At 40.0% G+C, this 21937-nt stretch overlaps 1 protein-coding gene across 15 annotated transcripts in view; it reads right to left on the bottom strand.

Annotated features, from left to right (window-relative positions):
- AAK1 (AP2 associated kinase 1) overlaps positions 1 to 21937 on the bottom strand; it is a 167086-nt gene that overhangs the window by 8055 nt on the left and 137094 nt on the right. For 4 of the 15 annotated variants that reach the window (XM_037048175.1, XM_037048177.1, XM_037048176.1 and 1 more), the window contains exons 18-21: positions 12115 to 12216; positions 11004 to 11105; positions 9348 to 9458; positions 7690 to 7800 (exon numbers count right to left, since the gene is read on the bottom strand). The exons of 2 other annotated variants lie outside the window; for them this stretch is intronic. In XM_037048175.1, coding sequence (XP_036904070.1) covers positions 7690 to 7800; positions 9348 to 9458; positions 11004 to 11105; positions 12115 to 12216 — 426 coding nt within the window. Of the gene's footprint in view, positions 1 to 4639; positions 6805 to 7689; positions 7801 to 9347; positions 9459 to 11003; positions 11106 to 12114; positions 12217 to 21937 lie in introns of those variants that run through there. 9 more of the 15 variants (XM_037048188.1, XM_037048190.1, XM_037048189.1 and 6 more) reach the window with 5 other exon arrangements.

Genomic DNA, 21937 nt, shown 5'->3' with positions numbered 1-21937 from the left:
CTGGGAGGAGGGGCTTAAGCCCAGGACCTGGCCTCACAGTCTGCACAAGGGTCTTCGGTACCATGAAGCTGAAGGTAGAACATTTTGTTCTAATTTCCCCTAACTGGGTCATGTCTCTTTTTATTTTGGCTTATCACATCAAATTAAACAACACATTTATTTTTCTTGCTTTCCTGTAGGGTTGTGTGCCAGGTTAAAGTTAAGCACACATTTCAAAACTCTATTTTAGTCTATTTTGAGGCTCCAAGTTATATAGATTTCAGTAAGAGCTCATATGCTTCAGAAAGTAGGGAAAAGTTTTCTCAAAAGTATTTGATGGCTTGGCAACTATCCTTACTAATTCCCTATTAAGTTCCAAAGCAGTGACTAGTGTTGAATGATTTGAGAAAGGTTTACTCTGAAAAATTTATCAGACGGATATAGTGAGGGTCATCAACATGCTTTCTAAAAAAATTAAAATCTAGCCCTGGCTGGTGTAGCTCAATGGATTGAGAGCGGGCCTGTGAACCACACGATCGAGGTTTGATTCCCAGTCAGGGCACCTGATTGGGTTGCAGGCCAGTTCCCAGCAGGGGACTCACAAGAGGCAACCATACACTGATATTTCTCTCCTTCTCTCCTTCCCTTCCTCTCTAAAGATAAATAAAATCTTTAAATAAGTAAGTAAGTAAGTAAATAAATAAATAAAATAAAAAATTAAAATCTAAATTTGAAGACTTAAGTGTCTGGCTGGATGTTTATTAGTACAATATATCATGCACAACCAGAATTTTATTTTTCCCTATACTATAAAACTAAATAATACAGAGAGTACCAAGGACACGATTCTTGCCAAAAACTGAAAATGAAGACTTGGGAGTATTGAAAAACCTACTCATATACGTAGTTAGCAAGTAGAACACAAATACCCCTTCACAAGAACTTCAGAAATGTAGTACCAGTTGCAATTCACACTCTGGAGCCAAATCGGGGAGTCAAGAGATGTACATCAAGCTAATACTTTCCATGAGCTTTTGGCTTAGATGATGAAATTAAGCATTTGGTCCTACCATATGCTGCGTAGTTGCATTAAAACCCATGACTGGGGGAATAAGGGATTTGATGGGAGCCAACACTGGCTTGTGATGCTGTGTATCTCAAGCCAAAGGAGCAATTAAATGAAAGAGATTTCTCCCTGGGCATAAAACTGCTGCTGCCAACATAAAATGGTTTATTAAACTGGCCTGCGTATATTGAAGATTAAATTAGAGGAGAGCTGAAAATCTGTGCTCTATTTTACAGCCCCGTGTCTGGTCACATCAAATGCAGGCGTGCAGGGGTTTCACTCTCCCTGACCACAAGGAGAAGCCAGGGCAGCCATGACTCACTAAACTGTCCTCAGCATGTCTCTCACACGTGTCCACACTCCCTTTATGCACTGGTACTTACTGTCACTCAACAATGTGTTTAAATCCTTTTTGCAAAAGTGGGTTTTCAGCTCAGGAAAACAACAGCTATTTTTAGTTATTTATATCTCTGTGCATCAATGCTCCCGTTTGAACAGATAAAAGTCTTTATTCCCCTGTATGTTTACATAAGAAATTTGTTTACAGACTTGTTTTTTATACAATACTTGTATAGCAATGTTCAAATTTCACATCTTTTACTGCATAAGATAGCGTCATGTACCTTGGTTTGCTCTGTCTTCTTGGGAAGAGCAGGATAAAGACCTGTGGTAAGTACACAGCCACGTGACCAAGGGGTGGCAATAGGGCAGAGTGGAATACTGGCAGGAGAAGAGTACATTCAGACACTGCATCAAAGTGGGAACCAAGAAAGTGTCTTCCATTCTAGCAACTACCACCATTCAGTAACTTTGCATTACCCAAACACCTCCCTGACCCACCTGGGTTTAATGGTACCAAGGAGAAACAAAATAGTATCTCACTACAGATTACTTGAAATGGAGGCCACTGGGATTCATTTACTCAAATAACCCAAGCACATCCAGGAACACCAGTAGCATGGACAAGGAAAAGGTGAACTCTGGGTTGGCAAATGTACAGTCTCTAAACAGGAATAAAAGATAGGTTTATGATATCTGGAGTGTTTCTACAAAGATTCCATTTCAAATATCCATGTGATAGTGTTTCTCTGTTCTGCTTGGCAGCTTCAAATTTGCTTAATTCAGTGTTTTGGGCAATCCTGACTTTTTTTAAAAAATGAGGCTATCCTGTCATTTTTATCTCCAAACTCTTAAGTTAGTGGCTATAGGATCTGGATAATCTTTATAAACTGAGAAAGTTAAAGACTCAGGGGGCTCACAGGCAAACTTCATCATGGAAACTTCACTTTGGCCCAAGGCACCTACAGTGCGCATTCGTTTGGCTGGATCAGATCCCTCCCGACCACTGCGAGGCTTCCCACAGCCCTGCTGAAGGCAAACACATTTCTGACCTGGGGGCAGACTGGGTTGGTCTGAATCAAAATGGTCAATTCTCAGCCAGGAGAGTGGGAAAGAGAATTATACACAAAATCATTTCATCTTGAGGAAAATAGGTTCCTTTTTGTTTGTTTGTTCCCCTATAATTATTAGCAATCCAAGTTCTATAATTCTATTCCAGGAAGAGCCAAGAAATGATACTGAACAAGGTGATAACCTGTTTTGGAGGCATTTTAAAATATCTATCTTTCAATTTTCTAAGCCATACTAAAGAGGCAAAACCACAGATATTCCCTTGTTCAGAACATCAAGGAAATGAAGAATGACCACTGTCACTTCCCACAAAGTTCCATTAAGAGAACTATATAGGTTCTCTTCGGGAATTTTCTATGGATCACTCTCCTTACTATCCCCCACAGCAACAACCCTTCATCTTAGGGAGGTGCTTCTGCTTTTGGAAACAGTGGTAGAAGCAAGTAGATCAAGAAAGACAACATACTTTCACAGGCCGAAAGTGATACCAATTTAGATAAGAATGCAGCTAATTTTCTTATACTTTATTACCTTCCTTGATGCTACTTCTCAGGAGAGGAGTTTCAAAAATAACTTAAATGATGGTATTTATCGTTAGAATAAATATTACCTTCCCAAGTTAAACCAGGGAACGATACTCAATTAAATGTCAGCATTCTGATATATCTGCTAAAGTAATCATTAATTATAATCATACTTATAAGTGACCACTTAAACTTTATCTTCTGTGAGGCCTATGTTTTTAAAAACACTGGGACTTGAATTTGGCAGTCTAGTAATTAGAATGCTCTGAAGGGGGAAAAAACCTCATTGTGATGTTTTCTGGTTTAGTTACTATTTTTGCACAGTTAGAATAAAAGCAAATCAGAAACATATGCTTACATGATATGCATATACTTTGCTGTACATTTGAAACCAAAACAAAATAATACTGAATGCAAACTATGATTGAAAAATTTAAAAAATAAATTAGAAAATATGATCTCCAATTCAAAAAACACATGCTTACAGTATTTGTCCATTTTAATAAAGCATATCACTGATTACACATTTTTAAAAGTACTGAAATTTGGTACTGTTTTGTTGCACTCTGTGTAATGTTTAAAGGAGGAACATCTATGGTTCCTTTTTTGAAACAGAATTATAGAACTTGGATTGCTGATAATTATAGGGGAAAAAACCAAAAACTTATTTTTCTCAAGATAAAATATTAATTTTGTTTATAATACTTTTCCTCACTCTTTTAGCCAATAGTTGGTCATTTTGATTGAAACCAACCCCCAAACTCTGTCCTGTTTAGGCCTCTATTCAGATAACCACGAAAGAGCAATGCAGGTTAGTAAAAGCCCATTATAATTCTCTAAAATGTAAATGCTGCTACAGCAAGAACTACATTAGATAACTGGAGAACATCAAGATACACAAATCCTTCATAGTCCTCCCAGAGCATAATAGTACCTACTTAGAAACCTAGAATTCTATCATCTCAGAGACCATCTAGTCCAAACCCATCATTGTGTAAATAAGAACAGTAGCTCTGAGGAGTGACGTGCCTGCTTAAGGTGACTCAGACAGTGACCGGCAAAGGTCAAGGCAAGATCTCAGGTGGTCTGTCCTGCACAGGCCTCTTCTTCACTACCCTGCCCTAGGTCCTACACGTGTAAAATGAAATGGGTGGACGAGAAGATGATCTCTAAGGTCCCTTTTATAGCTCAGTCCATAGTTCCATAGGTCTATTAACTATCAGCACACTACATTCATCTCAAATAAATCCTTTTAGCTTAGGGATGATGCTATATATCAAAGGCTCCATTTATCAGGTCACACTCACTTTATTCCTTAACAGAAAAATAGTTTATCCCCTTTGAGACCCTACTCCTAAAGCATTTCATGTCATTATCTACCTCAGGTTTCCTCATCCTGTCTCTGGCTTTTAGTCTATTCTTTTCATTAACAGCCTATATTAAATTTTATTGAGCCAGATGACTAGATAATACATCTCAATGCAATTAGGGTAACACACGAAAGGTGCAACTTAGAGACATCTAATTTCTAAGCTGTACACGCCATGGTTTCAAGAAACTAGATATTTCATTATATTTCTAATACATGTATGAAAAAAAATCAAACTGGAAAACACAAGCATAAAACATTATTCTTATTTAAAAATAAACATTTCCTTCATTATTTATACATTCTTTCTATGTTCAGGAAAAAAGAACATAATTTTGATCTTCAATAATATTCCTGACCATAAAGGGGCAAACCAAGTTCCACTTTCGTTGCTATTTAACCATGAAGAGCTCTTCAAAGATGTCTTTTTTAATCCTTAGCAGGAAGGATGTGCCTCCCTCGATTTTGAAAATGATCCATTATCCTCATAGAGGTCTTTACTAAGCTCATCTAGTTTCAGCTGGCATGGGAAGTATTTAAAGCCAGAAGGAAGCCTGAAAGACCCAGACTTCTCCTCTGATGCCTTTCAAAGCTGCTCCCACGCTGCTGAGGTTAGAGCCTGACCTCCAAAGTGCAGTGCTTTGCACACTGGTGTTGCTCTTCAACTTTCTTTTCCCCTCTTAAAGTGCAAGTGTGAGGAAGAAGAAACAAAAATACTAGATAGAGAAACAAACAAGTGGGCTTGGAATTTTATCTGTACAAATCTGACTAACTAAGAGTTTCCCTTCTCATCATGGAAAACGGCACTCAAGGAAGAAAACCACAATGGGGTTTTCTGTGCCCACCTCTTTTCCAAAGGGTGATGTCGGAAAACCACTTTCCATGTAAGGAAAGAAATACCCTTAAATGAGTAAGGACATATACAGAGGGTGACCATGAGGCATGTTGTTATTATGTCAGTGCAGGGTCCTTTATTTATTTTATGAACAATATTCTAAGGTTAGTGGGGAACTATGCTTTATTTTTCAGTCTAGGAAGCCAAGGAAAACCAGCTGAACATATTTCATTGGCTGCACCCTTCAATTCAAACAAACATCAGAGAGAAAGAAGGGTAAGTAGCCAGAGTCAAACTGTGCCTAGCTTGTCAGAACACTTATTTCTTATTATCTGAAAATAAACAACATGCTTATTCTACAAAGACAGAGGACCTGCTGAAAGCTTATAGCAACACACAAGTCTACTCAAAATGATTCCATATGTTACACCATAGGATTGCCGTGTAAAGTTATACAAGGGAAAGAGATCAAAACCCTGTACAGACACCTGATATCGGACTTGAAACGCCAAGTGGAAACAGAACTATTCAGCATCTTCATTTATACACAATTTACAATATTTGATTCAAAATAAAAATCACAAGAAAAATACATCTGTTTCTGCTACAATTCCTTCCCTTCCCCTATTCAACCCCCCTCCCCAGTGAAAAGTCTTCTAATAAAAGGTATCATATTACCACCATTGTCTTGTTTTGGTCTAATTCTGAGATCCCAGCTTGGGATGGTTAACATGAGAAGGAATGGCAATACTTGGGATTTATATAATGTACACATTTCATCCAAAGATCTCAAGTACTTGCAGTCACGTCTCCAGATCTGAGAAATCACGGTTCAATGGAAGCCAGAATGCTGGACGGATGCCGGGCAGGCTGCATGGGGTGTAAAATCCCTTGGCTAGGTCTATGATCAAACAGGGTCACAGCTGGTTGGCTAGAGCTGGGCTCACTTTCTCTTTTCAAACATATACCATCGATCAGTCATTTTTACCCTTCTCAAACCACACACCTGTCTCCAGGCTACTGCCTAGAGTTAAGACCAACTGAAGAAGCCATGTCTTCACAATAATGCAGCAGGATGAAAAAGCAAAAACAGAGAAACACATTCATCAGCATCTGGCCAAAGGAGACAGGGGTTGGGAGGATTGACTTGGGAGGCCATTCCTAGCAAGAATGAGGCAAAGGTGTCAATTCACTAGTTTCAGTTACAGTTAAGCTTTTGGTGGAGTTGGTTCCAGCAGAGGTGAAGCTTATGGCATCTAGTGCTTGATTTAAGATAATGCTATTGAAGAAGGGTAATGAGAAAACACAGCAAACGAACAGGGAGGAACTGGCCAAGGAATATCTGGAGGGCCAAAGTGATTTTCTTTCCTTATCATTTCTACAGGAGAAGGCAAGGGGCAGGAGATAAGGGCTACAGGGCTCCTTATTTGCAGATTTTTAAAAAAATCATTTTTCTTATAATTCCGTAATGAAAATGTATATTACGGTATGAAGGTTACAGAACTGCGTCTGCTACTGGGTCACGGCTACAGGTCTATGAGCTGATCCACCAGCAGCAAAGACCTGGCTAGGTTGGGAAGGCTGGACTCAGAGCTCCCACTGCTGTTTCTAGAGTGCCCACCTAGAAGTGGAGAGATAGGAATTCAGTACAAAACACAGAGGGTTAAGGTTTATATGTGCAGAGTAAGCAAAGGAGAAAAAACCAAACCAAAACAAAACCCTAGAGAAGCAACAATTTACATCTGCAAACTCTTACATGTTGGTCTTTAAACATGAGTTAGGTTTCTACCACTTCCCACAAAAGGTTCAGGCACTGTGTGCACACCGTCCAATGGCAGGGCACCTTTCAATGGATGTATGCTTTGCCTGATAAGGGCTGGCTGTACTAACTTCTGGACAACATAGAGTCATCTCCTTGATAGAGTAAAAAATCAATAATTTTTGCTTTGGAGCGAAAATAGTTTCTAAGACTACAGCAATAAAAACAAGTTTTAAAAATATAGAGAGATGGTCCTTTGCTAGTCAGTGTTGTGTGGCACGTTCGAATGATTTGAATCCATCAAAGAGGGAAGTTATGCTTCACAAAAGTCCAAAAGATGTAGATTATACCAATGCATCATTATTAATCTCTTTGAGAAGAGTATTTATTACAAATTGTTCTGATCACGATTAAAAAGAAAAACCCAACTTTGGTGCATTTTTTGACATATGCCTTCAAGTTTAAAGATCACTTTGCTTTATAGGCTTGATACTTTGTAAAAACCTGCTTTTAGTCAGACATTAAAACTTTCCTTCTCTCTAAAAAACCCCACCATGGTCAGGTTTTAAGATAACCTCTAGCAGTACCTCTATCTCTCTCTACTGGTCCAGCCCACACCAATTGTCACTACCCCCAATAACCTTCATTAAATGTTGCTTCCCCCCTGCCCCTGTCGTAGATTAGGTACAGTGGTACTCTTTTGTGGAGGGCTGATGTCAGGCTCTTTCCCCATCCTCTCTTTCTTACCTTGTGGGTTTTTGGTTATCAATACAGGAATAGGGTCAAACTCATCTTCTGCCACCTTGTCCGAGCCCTCAGGGACATCGAGACCTGAGATGAGATTACTATCTTCTGCAGCTTAACACAGAAGGCGAGTACACGAGCAGAGACAACAGAAACAGAGATTAGCAAATAAGAGAACATGTAAGAGGCACAAAGTCTCCAACTGTACAATCACTGCAAAATTTTAAAGATGAAAGTGCTTATTTTCCTGAGTTGAAATAAAAGTAGCAAAATTGGAAAACTTAGAGAAATGAAAAAAAATGCTTTAGTGCTAGCCATGTTAAAACTTTCATAAATGATGCAAGAGAAGAATTATAGGATGAATTCTCTCTACCATTGTAAGACCATTAACTGCAGTTACTGTGAGGTGTTTCTTCAATATCAGCAATTCACAAAGGCACAGAAATTAGTCATTTATCTTCTTCACTGAGCAAACAGAGGCCTAACAATATTTGAAAAACTGAAAGCCACGGGCTGGGGCCATTTCTCTTTACGAAGCAACCGCTATATACTAGGCAAACAAATGCTTCTGAAAGGACTCACTGCCCTTTGATTGGGAAAAAAGACTTTGAAATAACTGATGTCTCAAAACATCACATGCCCTAAGATTTCCAGCAGAAGCTGGTTAAAATATTCTTCCTTCTTCTAATTAGGGCCATCTTACCACCACCTGCTAGCTGAGCACCTATTTCGCAAGTACTGCTCCTCTGAAATTACACACTGCTGCTGACACACTCCTGCCAGACATACTTGGTTAACAGGTAACTTCTTTCTACACACTCCACAAAATTATAATCATTTAATGCCATAAAAGGTGAAAACAAAAGCTCAACTATTACCACCACAAACCACAGGCTAATTATTTTTCATTCATCTTGGGGAGGCTTCGTTTTTTAATTCCCTGCAGAGAGGATTCTAAACTTCCTTTTCTAAGTCTTTGCTCCTTCTAGAAAACCACGTGCTCGACCCTAGCGCGGAAAGAAGTTTCGTGGATGTCTGCGCACAGTAAGCCAGGCATTGTGCCTGTCACTTCCACAAACTACTCTCACTGAATAGAACTCAAAGCGAGCTACGTCTGTCCAAAATTATAAACTGGTATTAACCTAAGAAGTGAAAATGGCAGATCAAAAAAAGAAACCTAGTAATCAACTGTGACCCAAATATTAACTAAAATTCAAAACTTTTACAAATTCAATTTCTTGAAGACTCACTTTTGAGGACCAATGCCTATTTATCATTGTCCAAAATTTTTACATCATATTTAATGAACCATTTTTAAGTCTTAAGGCCAACAACTATCATATTAATAATTACAGTCTGGCTAATCAACTCAACCACCTACTTAAGTTGGCCTCAAAGGTATGTGCTCTGTCTTTCCTGGATCGCATGAATCCCTGTACTCCGGGTTACTGCCAGGCAGTAATGCCTCCACCCATCTGTTGTCTAAGCCTCACTAAATATTCTTTCTGAGGGGCTATGACAGTGGCTGAGATCGCAAACTCAAGTTTTCCACAGAAGGAGGTTAAACACTTCACTAGCAAAGACTTTTGGTAAGGAAAATGTTCAGTTATTCAGCTCTCCTTGAAGGATACATGTGGGCCCAAGAAGAAGAGAGCATTTACCTTTATGGGTTGGAGCGGAGATCGCTATGGGGGCAAACTCTTCCAGGAGGTCAGTAGTAGGGTTAGAAAGCAGAGAGCAATCGATCAGGGAATCTTCCCCGGTGAGAGAATCTGAGTCCAGCATCCCAGGTCAGTGATGGCATCAAATGGCACATACAACAACACGGGGTTAGACCTTGGCCTTTAACTTACTGCACTTACATGTCACACATATGAGCCAAGGCAGGAGGAAGAAAACTAAAAGAAACCTGTTAGGCACTCTGGATTTCATTTATAGAAACATGTATTTCTAGATTCCTTTTAACCTTAACATATAAAAATGGATGAATTTTTTGCTCAGGCATGGCTAGATAAAGCAAGTATGTGATTTAAATTCCAATAAAAGCCATTTGGGAAAAAGAACTTTGCAACTAAAGAGTTTCACTTAGCCCTGACCAGTGTGGCTCAGCTGGTTGGGCATCATCCTGCAAAGGGAAAGGTCGCTGGTTCGATTCCTTGCTGGGCATATGCCTGGGTTGTGGGTTCGGTCCCTGATCAGGGCATGTATGAGAGCCCCAACCAATAGATGTTACTCTCTCACATCGATGTTTCTCTCCTTCTCTTTCTCCCTCCCTTCACCTCTCTTTAAAAGAATAATCTTTTTGTTAAAAAAGAGTTTCACTTAAATTTTCCCTAAAAACTCATGGAAAGAAGTTACTACAGGATGAGGTGTCCAATATGACTAGAAGGGGATTGTCCCTGGTTTACTACTAGTGGCTAAACAATACTTTCTAGAACTCGGATTCCTGCTCAAACTAGAAGGATCTCGTCTCTTACTAGTATAAACTTGAATTGTTCCTTTGAATATATAATTTGCTTTTAAAGAACAGAAAGAAGACAAGTATTTTAACACATGAACTATTTTCTGGAAAGTTTTCTAGGAGAAAACAGCCAAGTAAGCACAAGGAAAAGAAACCATATTGTCTTCTGTGCTTATTTTTTAAAATCTGGATAAGTTAATTTTCATACTTCCTAGATTTCTAATTGTTTCTAAGTTAAGAAACTGGACACTTTTATCAAGGTGATTATGGACTCAAAAGAAATGAAGGTTACTAAATCTGTATTTATGGGCAGTTAAGAAATTTTACTAGGAGTGAACTTTGAAATTACGGTAAAAGTAATGCTAGAACCAGGAAAGATTTCAACTTTGCCTACAATTTAACAGCAAGTCACCTATAAATGACTAAAGTGCTGTGCTAGGAGCAGGATCAACAACAGAACATTGGTCTCCTAGATACCACTGTGAGAGGGGACACACTACTCAGTAACCTGGAGGAGTTAATGTGCATCCTTATAGCTAAGCAGAGTTCTCTGATTAACGGGATGGAAGGAATCTGCCACTACTGTAAAGATCTTAAATAAAGAAAGACTGTAATCAGCAAAAGCCTAGGGATCACTCTACAAAGAACATGGCTCCAAAAAATACTCTGCTTTTTAGGGAGGAAACACATCACTCAAAATCTAGAAGCTGGGGTTATACCAATACAGGGCATCCCTTCTGGGAGGAACTAACCAGGCTACAAACTAAACCCAGGACCACCTGTTGCAGGTGGAAAGACCACCTCTAAGGGCTCACCACACTGACCAATCCCGCTGCTGCAGAGAATCCTGACTGACCTGTGCAGTTTGAGGTCACAGATTCCGTCTGAGATGGGAGGCGCTGGGGCGCCGGGGGCTCCAGTCCTGGTATGAGACTCTCAACAGCAACATCAGCTTTTTCTTTTGTAACAGAGCATTAAAAAGGGAGAAAGAGGATCAGGGGCAGGCAGTCAGAGGGTCTTTGGACAATTCTGTGAAGGTCTCTAAAAGGTCAGTGTCAGGTGAGATGGAAGCGCAGTAAGTTACTTTATTTCTGCTGCTCTGAGTGTCTGCGCTTCGCTGATTGGGCATGCCTGTGCAAAACCAACCACTGTGGCTAGTCTGTTTTTATAGATAAATGCAGAATGTGAGCCATCAGGAGATTTCTTCCACATCAGAAGACATAGACTGAAAGGCACCTTAATATCTCCTGCTAATTCTGCTTTCCTTAAGGGACAAACTTAGGAGCCTTTCACAACCTCTGTGGTTTGCAAAGGCCACTAGTCCATCTCAAATCCCATCCCATGATGTAGCTGGGAGGTATTCTGCACAGTGAGACGTCCCCCAGCTAGAGGCCCACGTCTCTGTAGTGTCATGGCCTCTCTGAGTTCTAGGACTCCAGGAGGGGCCCTGGGCATTTTGTCGGTGTTGCCTGGCATTGCAGTTGGAGCACAGAGAAATGTTAGGTCAAACAAGACCAAGCCCCTCCTCTGGATTCTATGCCTGAAGCTTCACCACCAGGCATATGTTTTCTCAGTTGCTGATAACTGATACTTAGGCCTTCTAAAGAAGAATCTACTGAAGGTAAGGTCCAGCTTGAAACTTTTTCCATGAAGCTTTTGTAATTAAATGTGAATTTTCCCACATTCCTCCTCATTTATAAGACATCACTCTAGAAATCTCAGGATAACAAGAAAAGCAAAAATAACAGTGGTGTGCAGCTGGAAGGCAGAGAAAACCTTCATTTGACATGCTAAGAGAGGAGTCTTGGTTTCTGGGTTAGCACAAGGCATCATCTAACACCAGAAGGCTCGGTGGCATTTCCGCTCCTCACCATGGCTATTCGGTAGGGAATCTGTTACCCAGTTACCATTCCTGAAATAAACACACACATCATGCATTACCAAAGAAACAGAAATGGCGACTTTACCATTTGCAGCATCAGAAGTGCTACCAAAAGGATCTGTCAGAGGCAAGAGGTCAGGGAGCAGAAGAGAAGTGTCAGGAGATTTGAGTCCCTCAATTAGCTTTTCTGGGTTGGGCAGAGAAGTAAAGAGAAAGCAAAAATGCAATGAGACATTAAAGCAAGCTGAGCATTTTCCATTTTCTATGCAAATACACTTTAGGGTTCAAAATTCTACGTGGATTCATCATAAAAATAATATTAGTATCTTGTTAAAAATAGGCATTCAAAGTCTGATGTTTAAAAATGGTTATTTCTCTAATTGAAGTAGTCAGTCTGTGAGGCATTCAAGGTGCTGCCCTGGGTTTGTTTGTTTTTAAATTAAAGGTATAAGTTACACTGAATAAAAGTCATTGATTTTAAGTGTATAATTTGATGAATCTTAACAAATGTCCATATACACACACGTACCACTGAAATAATGACAGAGAACATTTCCCATCACCCCAGAAAGTACCCTTGTGTCCCTTTCTAATCAATGCCTTCCTCTCCCCCCCAGGCCCTGGCAACAGCTGATCTGCTTTCTATCCTGACAGTTTTGTCTTTTCTAGGATTTCCTATAAATGGAACCGTACAGTATGCAGTCTTTTCTGTCTGGGGTTCTTCATTTACTATGATGCTTTGGAGACTCCTCTGCGTTGTGGCGTGCATCAGTAGTCCGCTGTTTTACTGCTGAGCGGTGTTCCACTGGATGAATGTACATTTTGTTGATTCATTCACTAGTGGATGGATATTTGTTTCCAATTTTTAGCTATTAAACACAAAGCTGCCATAAACATATGCATATGTCTTTGTGTATTCATATCTCTCCCTGGGCTTAGTTTTGATTCTCTCTCTCTCTTTTTGTTAACTTGCATTTAGAAATGGTTTAAAACTCACCCAGAGGATATAATAAACCATGCCTAAGTTAACTTCAACAATCATTTACTGTCTGCCAACTGAGAGCCTGTGACATGCTGGAACTCTTATTAAAGGTTGGAGCTCACAAAAGTCACTCAAGTCTACACATGGATTACTTTCTATGCCTTTCAACTAAGAAACAAAGGACAACAGAAGCTGCCAGATTTTTCACACCTGATAACTTAATGTCTGTTAATGTGTACACATTAAGATTCCTTCCAAAATAGTCCCTTTAGTCCTGATCCATCAATAACTATCCATTTACCTTTAACCTATTAAAGGTAGAGGATTAACTTGAAACAAAAGAATAAATCATAGAATTGTACAGAAAGAAGAGAATTAGAGCTGATACTTCCTTTTGTTTACAAGGGTACAGAGGCCACATAAATTCTGTAACTTGACCAGTTAAAGGCCCATCAACAATGTTTTTTCTAGCACTGAAATAAAATGCCACTCAGATAAAACTAAAATTAAGGTGTTAGAGAAAAAGAAGTGACTTAAAGTTCAAGTGTGTGTATATAACATTAAATGAATCTATTCTTCTGGGACATTGGAATTGAGATAAGTAAAGGCTAAATTGATATTGACTGAGGGACAGAAACCAAATTTTAGGTGATTTGTAAGTTAGGTGAGCTATAACTACAGAGATGAAACAAAATAATGAATTCTAGTGTCTTGGAAAGATCATTTGTTTTGGTACAATTAACACATTGCAGAAAAAGACAGTTCTAAATGTGAAGCCAATTTAGCACCTTTGGAGTGTATGGCATGTAGCTGTCTGAGGTAAATGATAATATACTACACTTCTCTCTCACACCTCATTTATATGGAAGAGAGGAAGTAAAAAAGAAGCTTCTCAATAACAGGAAGGATCCAGGGTACTAACTATGTAGACAGCATAATCACATCAGCATTAATCTGGAAATACACGTGATATTATTAAAAAGATATTAAAATATCTTTGACAATTTTCAGCATACAGGCAAAAAAAAAAGATGGTTTCACCTAAAAGTCTAGTATTTTATTCTGAACATTAGTTTTTGTTTTATTCCTTCTCAAAGCTTCTCTCACTTAAAAGTGAAGCTTCTTTCACTTTTAGCACTCATATATTTGCAGTCTTGTAAAACAATGGATAAAAAGACCCAAAACCAAGTGCTCGTATTTCATACAACAGTTTTATCTTGGTGTGGAAACTCAGGCTAGCATTCTTCCAGAGCTTGAATTCTGGCCGCTCTCACTGGAACCCTGGGGTAGTTCCTTGAACTTCTGACACAACCCCCTTCCCCAACTGTCCGATGGAGAAACCTCCCCATACCTTTCTGTATTGGTCACTTAAATATCATCATCTCCTCAAAGCACCGCCCCCTTTACAGGAAGCTTCTAGAGCACTCTGCGCTCACTGCTCTTACAGTCCTTACAACGTGAGTGAAGGTGGGGAAAACGTCTTACTACTCTGTATCCCCAGTTCTTGGTTCCCTCTAGTCACACTTCTGTCTGACAGCTTCACTGGGTATGTGGGGACAATCGGGGATAAACCGGAAATAAGTACTTCAACAAGAATCTAATTATTTTATTAGCCATTAGCAAAAAAGTATGTAAAAGGGTTAAAAAGTACATGCGTGCATGATGTTGTACATGTGTTGTGTGGGGAGATGAAATGGAGTGGGGAGGGGGTAAGATGCCAAATTCTGGGAGGCTTGTTTCTGACTGAACCTCAAAGTACCAGGTTACTCACACAGGTGATTGGTTTGGTCACTGCTGCTTGGGGATACTTAAATACCAGAACTATGGCAGGGAGGGGCAGAGGACAAAGTAACACCAGGCAGAAAACTAGCAGTGAGGGTACGGGGCTACAGCATCCGAAGGTAGATGGCATGTGCAAAACAGCTTCTTTCCCTCCCAGTACTCCAGAAGTAGGAAAAGGCTCTCAGTTACTCAGTGCTGGTCCTCAGGCACCACTATAATGACATTATCACTCACATTTGGAAAGCTCAATGTCAAACATTTTCATTCATCATTCACAAAAAGCCCTGCACTTGGAAATACTACAGAATGAAGGAGAATGGAGATCAGAGACTCTGAGAATGTGTGACTTGCCCAAAGTCATGGATGGAACATGGTGGAGCCTGGACAGGACTTCCACATGCTGCATACAGGGTCTGCCTATCTCCTTCTACACAGGAGGAATGATCTTCACGCAGACAGAGTCCCGTGACAGATAGTGAAGTTGTAAAAGACACATTGGCACTGGAAGAAACCTTGAATCTTATCCAATTGGCCTTCATGTTTGCAGATGCAGAAACCAGCTTCAGAAAGGCACAACTACTTCCTTAAGAGCTTACTGCAAATGCACCAGAGAGGCAGCAGGGCCCAGATATTCTATGCCCTGGGGATTCACAGCTTTGTTTAACTAACGCTTTTGTTGCTTTAAAAGACTCTTAGAAGAGGCAACATTTAAGCTATTACAGGTTACTTGGGGTCACTATAAATGAAGAACTTGAGGACAGGAGTAAAAGGAGGCATAGACAGGAAAGGCCACAGGAGGCTGACAGCCTACAAATCACAACCTGGAGGCCTCCTGTGTGTATCATCAAGAGCTGACCTTGATGTCCTTCATTGTATGAATTCTGTCCTTTCTCTTATAGTTTTATAAGAATGCTCTGAGGCCATGTATCATAATGGGGGGGGGGGAAGAATAACAGTGCAGAGAAGATGGTGGTCAATTTAGGAAACTGTGCTGGAAGAGTTCTTTAAGATCCAAAACCTTGATCAAGTTCCGCATCACAGGAATAACTTGTTGATATGTAATGAACAGAGACTTTTTAAAATTCTACATGAATCACAGGAAATGCTTCTCTGGATACAAAAGCAAAACCCATCTTCTGGGTCAGTTCACACTGAAATATACAGACCCACACTCTAATTCTCAATGATACAAGGTGACAGACCAATAAAACCCAGAAATAATTCATTAATTGCATTTTGTAATGATTTTATCTTCCTAAGAAACATCTGACAAGATTCCCATTTCTTCTGCATTGGTATCCCAAGTACATGACCCCATCGCATCCCATTATTTGAAAAGCAACTGTGGACAGAAGAAAAATGGTTCAGTTCTGAGGCGGACTCCAATGTTTTAAAAACTAGCTTCAGAATCTAAATATGTGTTGTGTGTGTGTTTGGGAGAACTCCTGGACTTAAGGGGGGTATCACTTAATCTTTTGTTATAATGCTGAGCATTTGGGGGGACTTTATCTGGGGTCTGCAAAATCCCCCAAAATAAATGAGCAACATGAAAGAGTAAAAAACCTGAATTTAAGTTAGTTACCTAATTTTTCTAGGCATCAGTTTTCACTTGTAAATAGAAGATAAAAATTACTTGAAAGGGTTGTCAGAAATTAATGGGCATATTTATCAGAATTAATGTGTATATGTGTACACATTAATAAGTGCTTGTTACATAAAAGGAGATGATTAACTTCTCTTTTAGGACTAGATGAGGGATCACCAAACCACTGAGGCCTGAAAATGGGTGGAGTTCCACTTTCACTCCCAAAACTTGGCATGAGAGTGAAATGTGAGAAAGAGGCAGCCTGGTCTGATAGAGGAAGAAAAGGTACTAAAACAAGAGGCCTGGGTCCTGCACTAAGCTTTTATGACACTTTGGCCACTATCTTTCTCTGGGTTTAAGTTTTCTTACTGATAAAATGAGATAAACTTAAAGGTCCCAAATATCTCTAAGCGTCAATCATCGGCGTGAATGGAAAAAGTAGGAAGTAGGAACTGGTTACTTAGCAGATGGATGGCCCAGGGATGAACATGGAGATCTAAACTGGTGACGACCACAAGGGAGGACGCTGGAGGGCAACTCAGTAACACAGGCAGGAGGTAGGATGATGGGGCCCAAGGCAGCAGGGTTTGGAAAATGCAAAGCTGACTATACATGCTCTTCAACATGCAGATACCCCCACAGGCAGAGCCAGGACAGCAGGGTAAGAAGGTGGGGGAATAGCTAAGCTTGCTCCTGGTTTAGAAAAAAGAACAAATCTTTAAGGTTTGATCCCTTATTACAAAAGCAATACACATTTATTGTGAAAAATTTGGGAAATACAGATAAACCAAAGGATAAAAGAACTACCCATAATCTAACTTCTAGAGAAAAGCACACTCTTGGGGCTTTAAATGAACACCCTTCTAAGCATTTCCTATGAAATCTAGTCATTTGATAACTATTTAAGCATTCTCATGTTTTCTTAGAATAATTTTTTAAGAAATGAATTGTGAAGTCAAAGAGAAAATAAACTCTTAGAGGCTTTTGTTAGCAACAGCCAAACTGTCCACCCAAAAGTTGTGCTAAATGATGTTCCCACTAGCAGGATCTGACCATGTCTGTTTTCTTAAGTCTTCACCAAGCCTGAGGTGGTGGGTTTTTTTCCACCGTCACCAGCCTGACAGCAGACGTTGTAGCATCTCATTGTTTTATAATTGGCTCTTCTTGTATTCATCATAAGGATAAGCTTTCTAAAAAAAAAAGTATTTACTGACAATTTGTATTTTGTCTTTTATGAACTGTCTGCCCATGTTTTTCTGCTGGTGGTGTTTTCTATCATATTCCCATTTAGCATACTCAGTTCTTTCTCAAGTTCCTAGGGTTCCCAAGTAAAAATGAGTCAGGTCAAAAGCTTGGAGAAGCACTGAACTCGTGGTGAAAAGACTGAGAAGGCGACCCCTTGAAGAACAGTACATGCAGAATTAGTTAACCTGGACAACGGAAATGGTGAGTGCTTTTAAAGAACAGGATTATCAGTAGTTTGAGGGGGAACAAGAGAAAGCACTTTTCTCTAGATAAATAAAGATAGGCATGGGGATAGGGGAGGAGAAGGAAATAGTTGCTAGAGTTGAAGGTAGGAATTCATCCATTTCAGATTCTTCTCTTATGCCTTGAATCTCAAGACATAGTTATTAAAAATATAAACTACAAGGCAAGAAGTTAATCCTTCCTAAACCAGCCTAAACTTAGTTAATCAAAACCATTTCTTGGTATGAGACTGGGATGTACCACAAGTTGTATGGTACAGTGAAGGCATAAGTCTGGGTGCCAGACTGTGAACCAAAAGGTCACTGGTTAGATTCCCAGTCAGGGCGCATGCCTGAGTTGTGGACCCGGACCCCAGTTGGGGGTGTGTGAAAGGCAACTGATCTATGTCTCTCACACTGATGTTTCTGTCCTCCTCTCTCTCTTTCCCTTCCCTTCTCTCTAAAAGTAAATAAATAAAATCTTTAAATATCAAAGATAGGTTAGGTATGTCTGTGTATACAGGCTAATAAGACTAAGGGCTTGCTCAAGGCCCATTCCAACCCTAATTAGTAATACGACCATGAGGAATAAAGCAGAGCTTGATTCAAGCCCCATCAAAAGGGACGATTTGGCTGCTACAGCTTGGTGGCTTTGGAAATTTACAGCTTGTCTAACTTGGGGGATAAGCCCTGAGTCTTGTGATGAGAGACTGATGCTGTTTTTAACATCTAGTCACTCTAAATAGTTCCTATTACTGAAAGCCAGACACTGAAATTTGTAACAGCTGCAAGTTAGAAGGAAAAGTCAACCATCTTGCCCCAGGTTTATTCTAGAGAACTAAATTTGCAGGAAAATAAACTTTACAGAGTAAAGACCCTCACTATGATCAACCTTGGACTTTTCAATAGCACAAGACAGAAGCTGGAAGTTAGGAGAATACCAGGTAAAGAGCTCTGAACAGAATGCCTATCTTGACAACAAATCACTAAAAACAACCAACCAACCAAACAAAAAACTCAAAGCACTTCTTGCCTATTTGTCAAGAGATGCTGGAGTGGCATGAACTAAGAGGCACTTTTAAAAAGCTTTTAATTCTAGGAAGAGGCACTATGGAACTAATGCAATCTTGCTTAGTCTCATGGAACACTAATGTCAAGGGGTCAGCATTACGGAGCTGCTGTGAAAGTCACCTCCAACTGTTGTGCACGGCTGGAGCGTGTGTGAAAAGGTGCAGTCTCTTCGGAAAACAGCATGGCAGTTTCTCAAAAAATCACACGTGGAATTACCACAGGATCCAGCAATATCATTTCTGGATTTATACCCCAAAGAATCTTGGGTCTTGAAGAGATATCTGCACACCCATGATCAATGAAGCACGACTCTCAAGCGCCAAAAGAGGGAAGCAACACAAATGTCCACCAACAGGTGAACAGATAAAACGTAGTATGTATATAATGGTGTGTAACTCAGCCTTAAAATGAAAGGAAATTGTGACACATGCTACAATACAGATGAACCTTGAGCATGTTATGTTAAATGAAATAAGCCAGCCACAAACAGACAAATACTGTATGATTCTGCTTATCTGAGGTACCTAGAACTGTCAAATTCATAGGGTCATAAAATAAAACGATGGTTGCTAGGGGCTGGAGAGAGGGAGAAATAGAGAGTTATTGTTTCATAAGTACAGAGTTTCAGGTTTGCAAGATGAAAAAGCATTCTGTGGATAGATGGTGGTGATGGTAGCAAAAATGTGAACGTACTTAATGCCGCTGAACTGTCCACTTTAAAATGGCAAGTTTGGTGTTACATATATTAAAAAAATTAATGATTAAATCTTTCCATCAATTTTCAGATAAAATTCCTCAATCTTTTTTACTATATTTTAAAACGTGGGTACTACCTCTGGCTTATCTATTCCCTAATGCAACTAGAAGGCAAAAGGAGTGAACACAAAGCATATGAGCATCAGTGAAATACTTTCAAGATTCACTCGAGTTAGGCTTCATTCGGCAGCCTTGTGAGCACACAAATGCTCCTGGCTGTGATTTCTGTTACACCAGATTTTCTAAAAAAAATTTTTATGATGCTTTGGAAAGTAAAAATGCCACATAAGAAACAAGTAAATCCAATTATACAGTGCCCCTTCACCCATAGTTTAACAATTATTATATCAGGAAAGTCACCTTAATGGCTCTCAGTCAAGTGAAGGTGAAAGGTTTAATGTAAAGCAAGTTTAAATTCTGCAGGAAAAAAAATATCACGAAGACTTTACGATAACTAGGACTGCCTGGAAATAAGGACTTAGAAATAAAGCTGCTACAGCATTTCCTATCTTCAAACTAACTTAAAGTTCACAATACGACTTCAAGTACATGACTTCATCTGCACCTCACAAGCCAGTCCATAAGATAGGTTTTAATATTGCGAATTTTGAGGAAGAGAACATAGTTTAAGTGATTTGACCAAAATTACCAGGCTTCTAAGTGGCCGGAACCTAGGCCTATAAGTTCAAGTCCATTTTTATGTTTCCCTCGCCCTTATATTTAGGTCTCTAGTGAAAGGCTTTATCGATCTGGGAACTGTCCTAAAGACAAAGAAACATCCACTGTGTGGGGGCCACGGGCCACGAAAAGGCGTGTGTGGAACAGCACAGTCGCAATAGCACTGCAACTTTGCCTCCTCCTCTGGAAAATGAGGTGTCACTTGACATACCCACTAGTCAGTGTAATTTCTAGGATCAAAGGAAATTATATCTGGAAATTAGCCAGTAGTTTGAAAAGCATAAAATAAAGTGCTAAGTCATTAAAAGGCATGTTTGTCAGGAGACTAAGATTTCATGATTCTTATCAACAGGAAGGCTGAGTATGGAAGGGAAGCAAGTATGCAAAACAAAACAAACCAAAGAAAAAACCTGACTGGTGCCCAGAAAAGGCTGAGGGTAGTGACAGAGTGGTTGCTTGGCAGACTGGATAAGGGGAGGGGGTGGGGGAGACAAACTTGCAGTTTGCTGAGGTACCAGAGACCCTAAACTCTCAGCCCTTTCCTCACCCTAGGCAGTTCAAGTCATTAAGGAAGGATATAGGGACCTTGATAAAGAAACTATATAACTGAATGGTGCTACAGGTTGCACATCAAAAGAGATAAAATAATCAAAGATACAGTGGTAACATACCATACTTAGCCCAAATTCTGGAGGGTACATGAGAGGCTGGAGAGACTGGAGAGGCTGGAGCTGAGCGACCTCTCAGCCTAGCTACCATGTTCATCCTGGGGTTTGGCAACCGCTGACACAGTGGGCTGTGCCTTCATTTAGATACCCCCCTCCAAGGACGGGTGGGAGGCTTGGCTGGGGCTTGGCAGAGGCACAGGTGGAAGGCTATGAAGCCAGTAGCCTGGTATTTGGCAGCTGGGTACAGAAATGGAGAGTAGTGGAGCCAACAAAAGCCTCTCAGCCTCAGGTTTTACTTCATTCATTCACCAGATCTGCAAATATTCATTGAGTGCCAACTCGCCCTGGCAGTGTTCTCAATACTGGCACTACAGTGATGAATGAAGACAGCAATGTCCCTCCCTTAGGACACTGACACTTTTGTGAATAAAGTCAATGAACAAATGAAAACAGACAATGCACTGATAAATACAATGAAGGAAAAAAGCCAGGGGCCAGATTAGTCAGGGCCTTGCAGGTTATGGTAATACATCTGGATTTTACGCTCAGTGATATGGGCATTCATTGGAGTTCAAAGCAGTGAGTGATACGTCTGATTTATGTTTTCAACAGGTGAGTCTGGTCTGATAGATCAGAAAACAAATAAGACAGTCCTGGAATTCTCTATTAGAATGTTCCATTTTAATAGAATTTCCATTAAAACCCAAGAAGGGGTCATGGCTTAAGTTATTAAAATGCACACCAGTAACACTTTGGCAAGAGTCTGCCAGAATGAGAGAAGGCAAGGACAGCAGCCAGCTGGCTCTAGTGGCCCCCATGTTCACCTTCAACAACCCTTCACAACCACCTGGAGCTGGTACCCTGCACCACCTGGTGTATGTGCCTGCCCCATCACCCTTAATCCAGAAGGCTCCTGTGAC

This window comes from Sturnira hondurensis, unplaced genomic scaffold (assembly GCF_014824575.4).
Source record: "Sturnira hondurensis isolate 20B ecotype Veracruz unplaced genomic scaffold, ASM1482457v3 Scaffold0006413, whole genome shotgun sequence".
In the NCBI taxonomy this organism is placed as follows: domain Eukaryota; kingdom Metazoa; phylum Chordata; class Mammalia; order Chiroptera; family Phyllostomidae; genus Sturnira; species Sturnira hondurensis.
The sequence above is the reverse complement of the archived record's forward strand: the minus strand, read 5'-3'. Positions and strand labels throughout refer to the sequence as shown.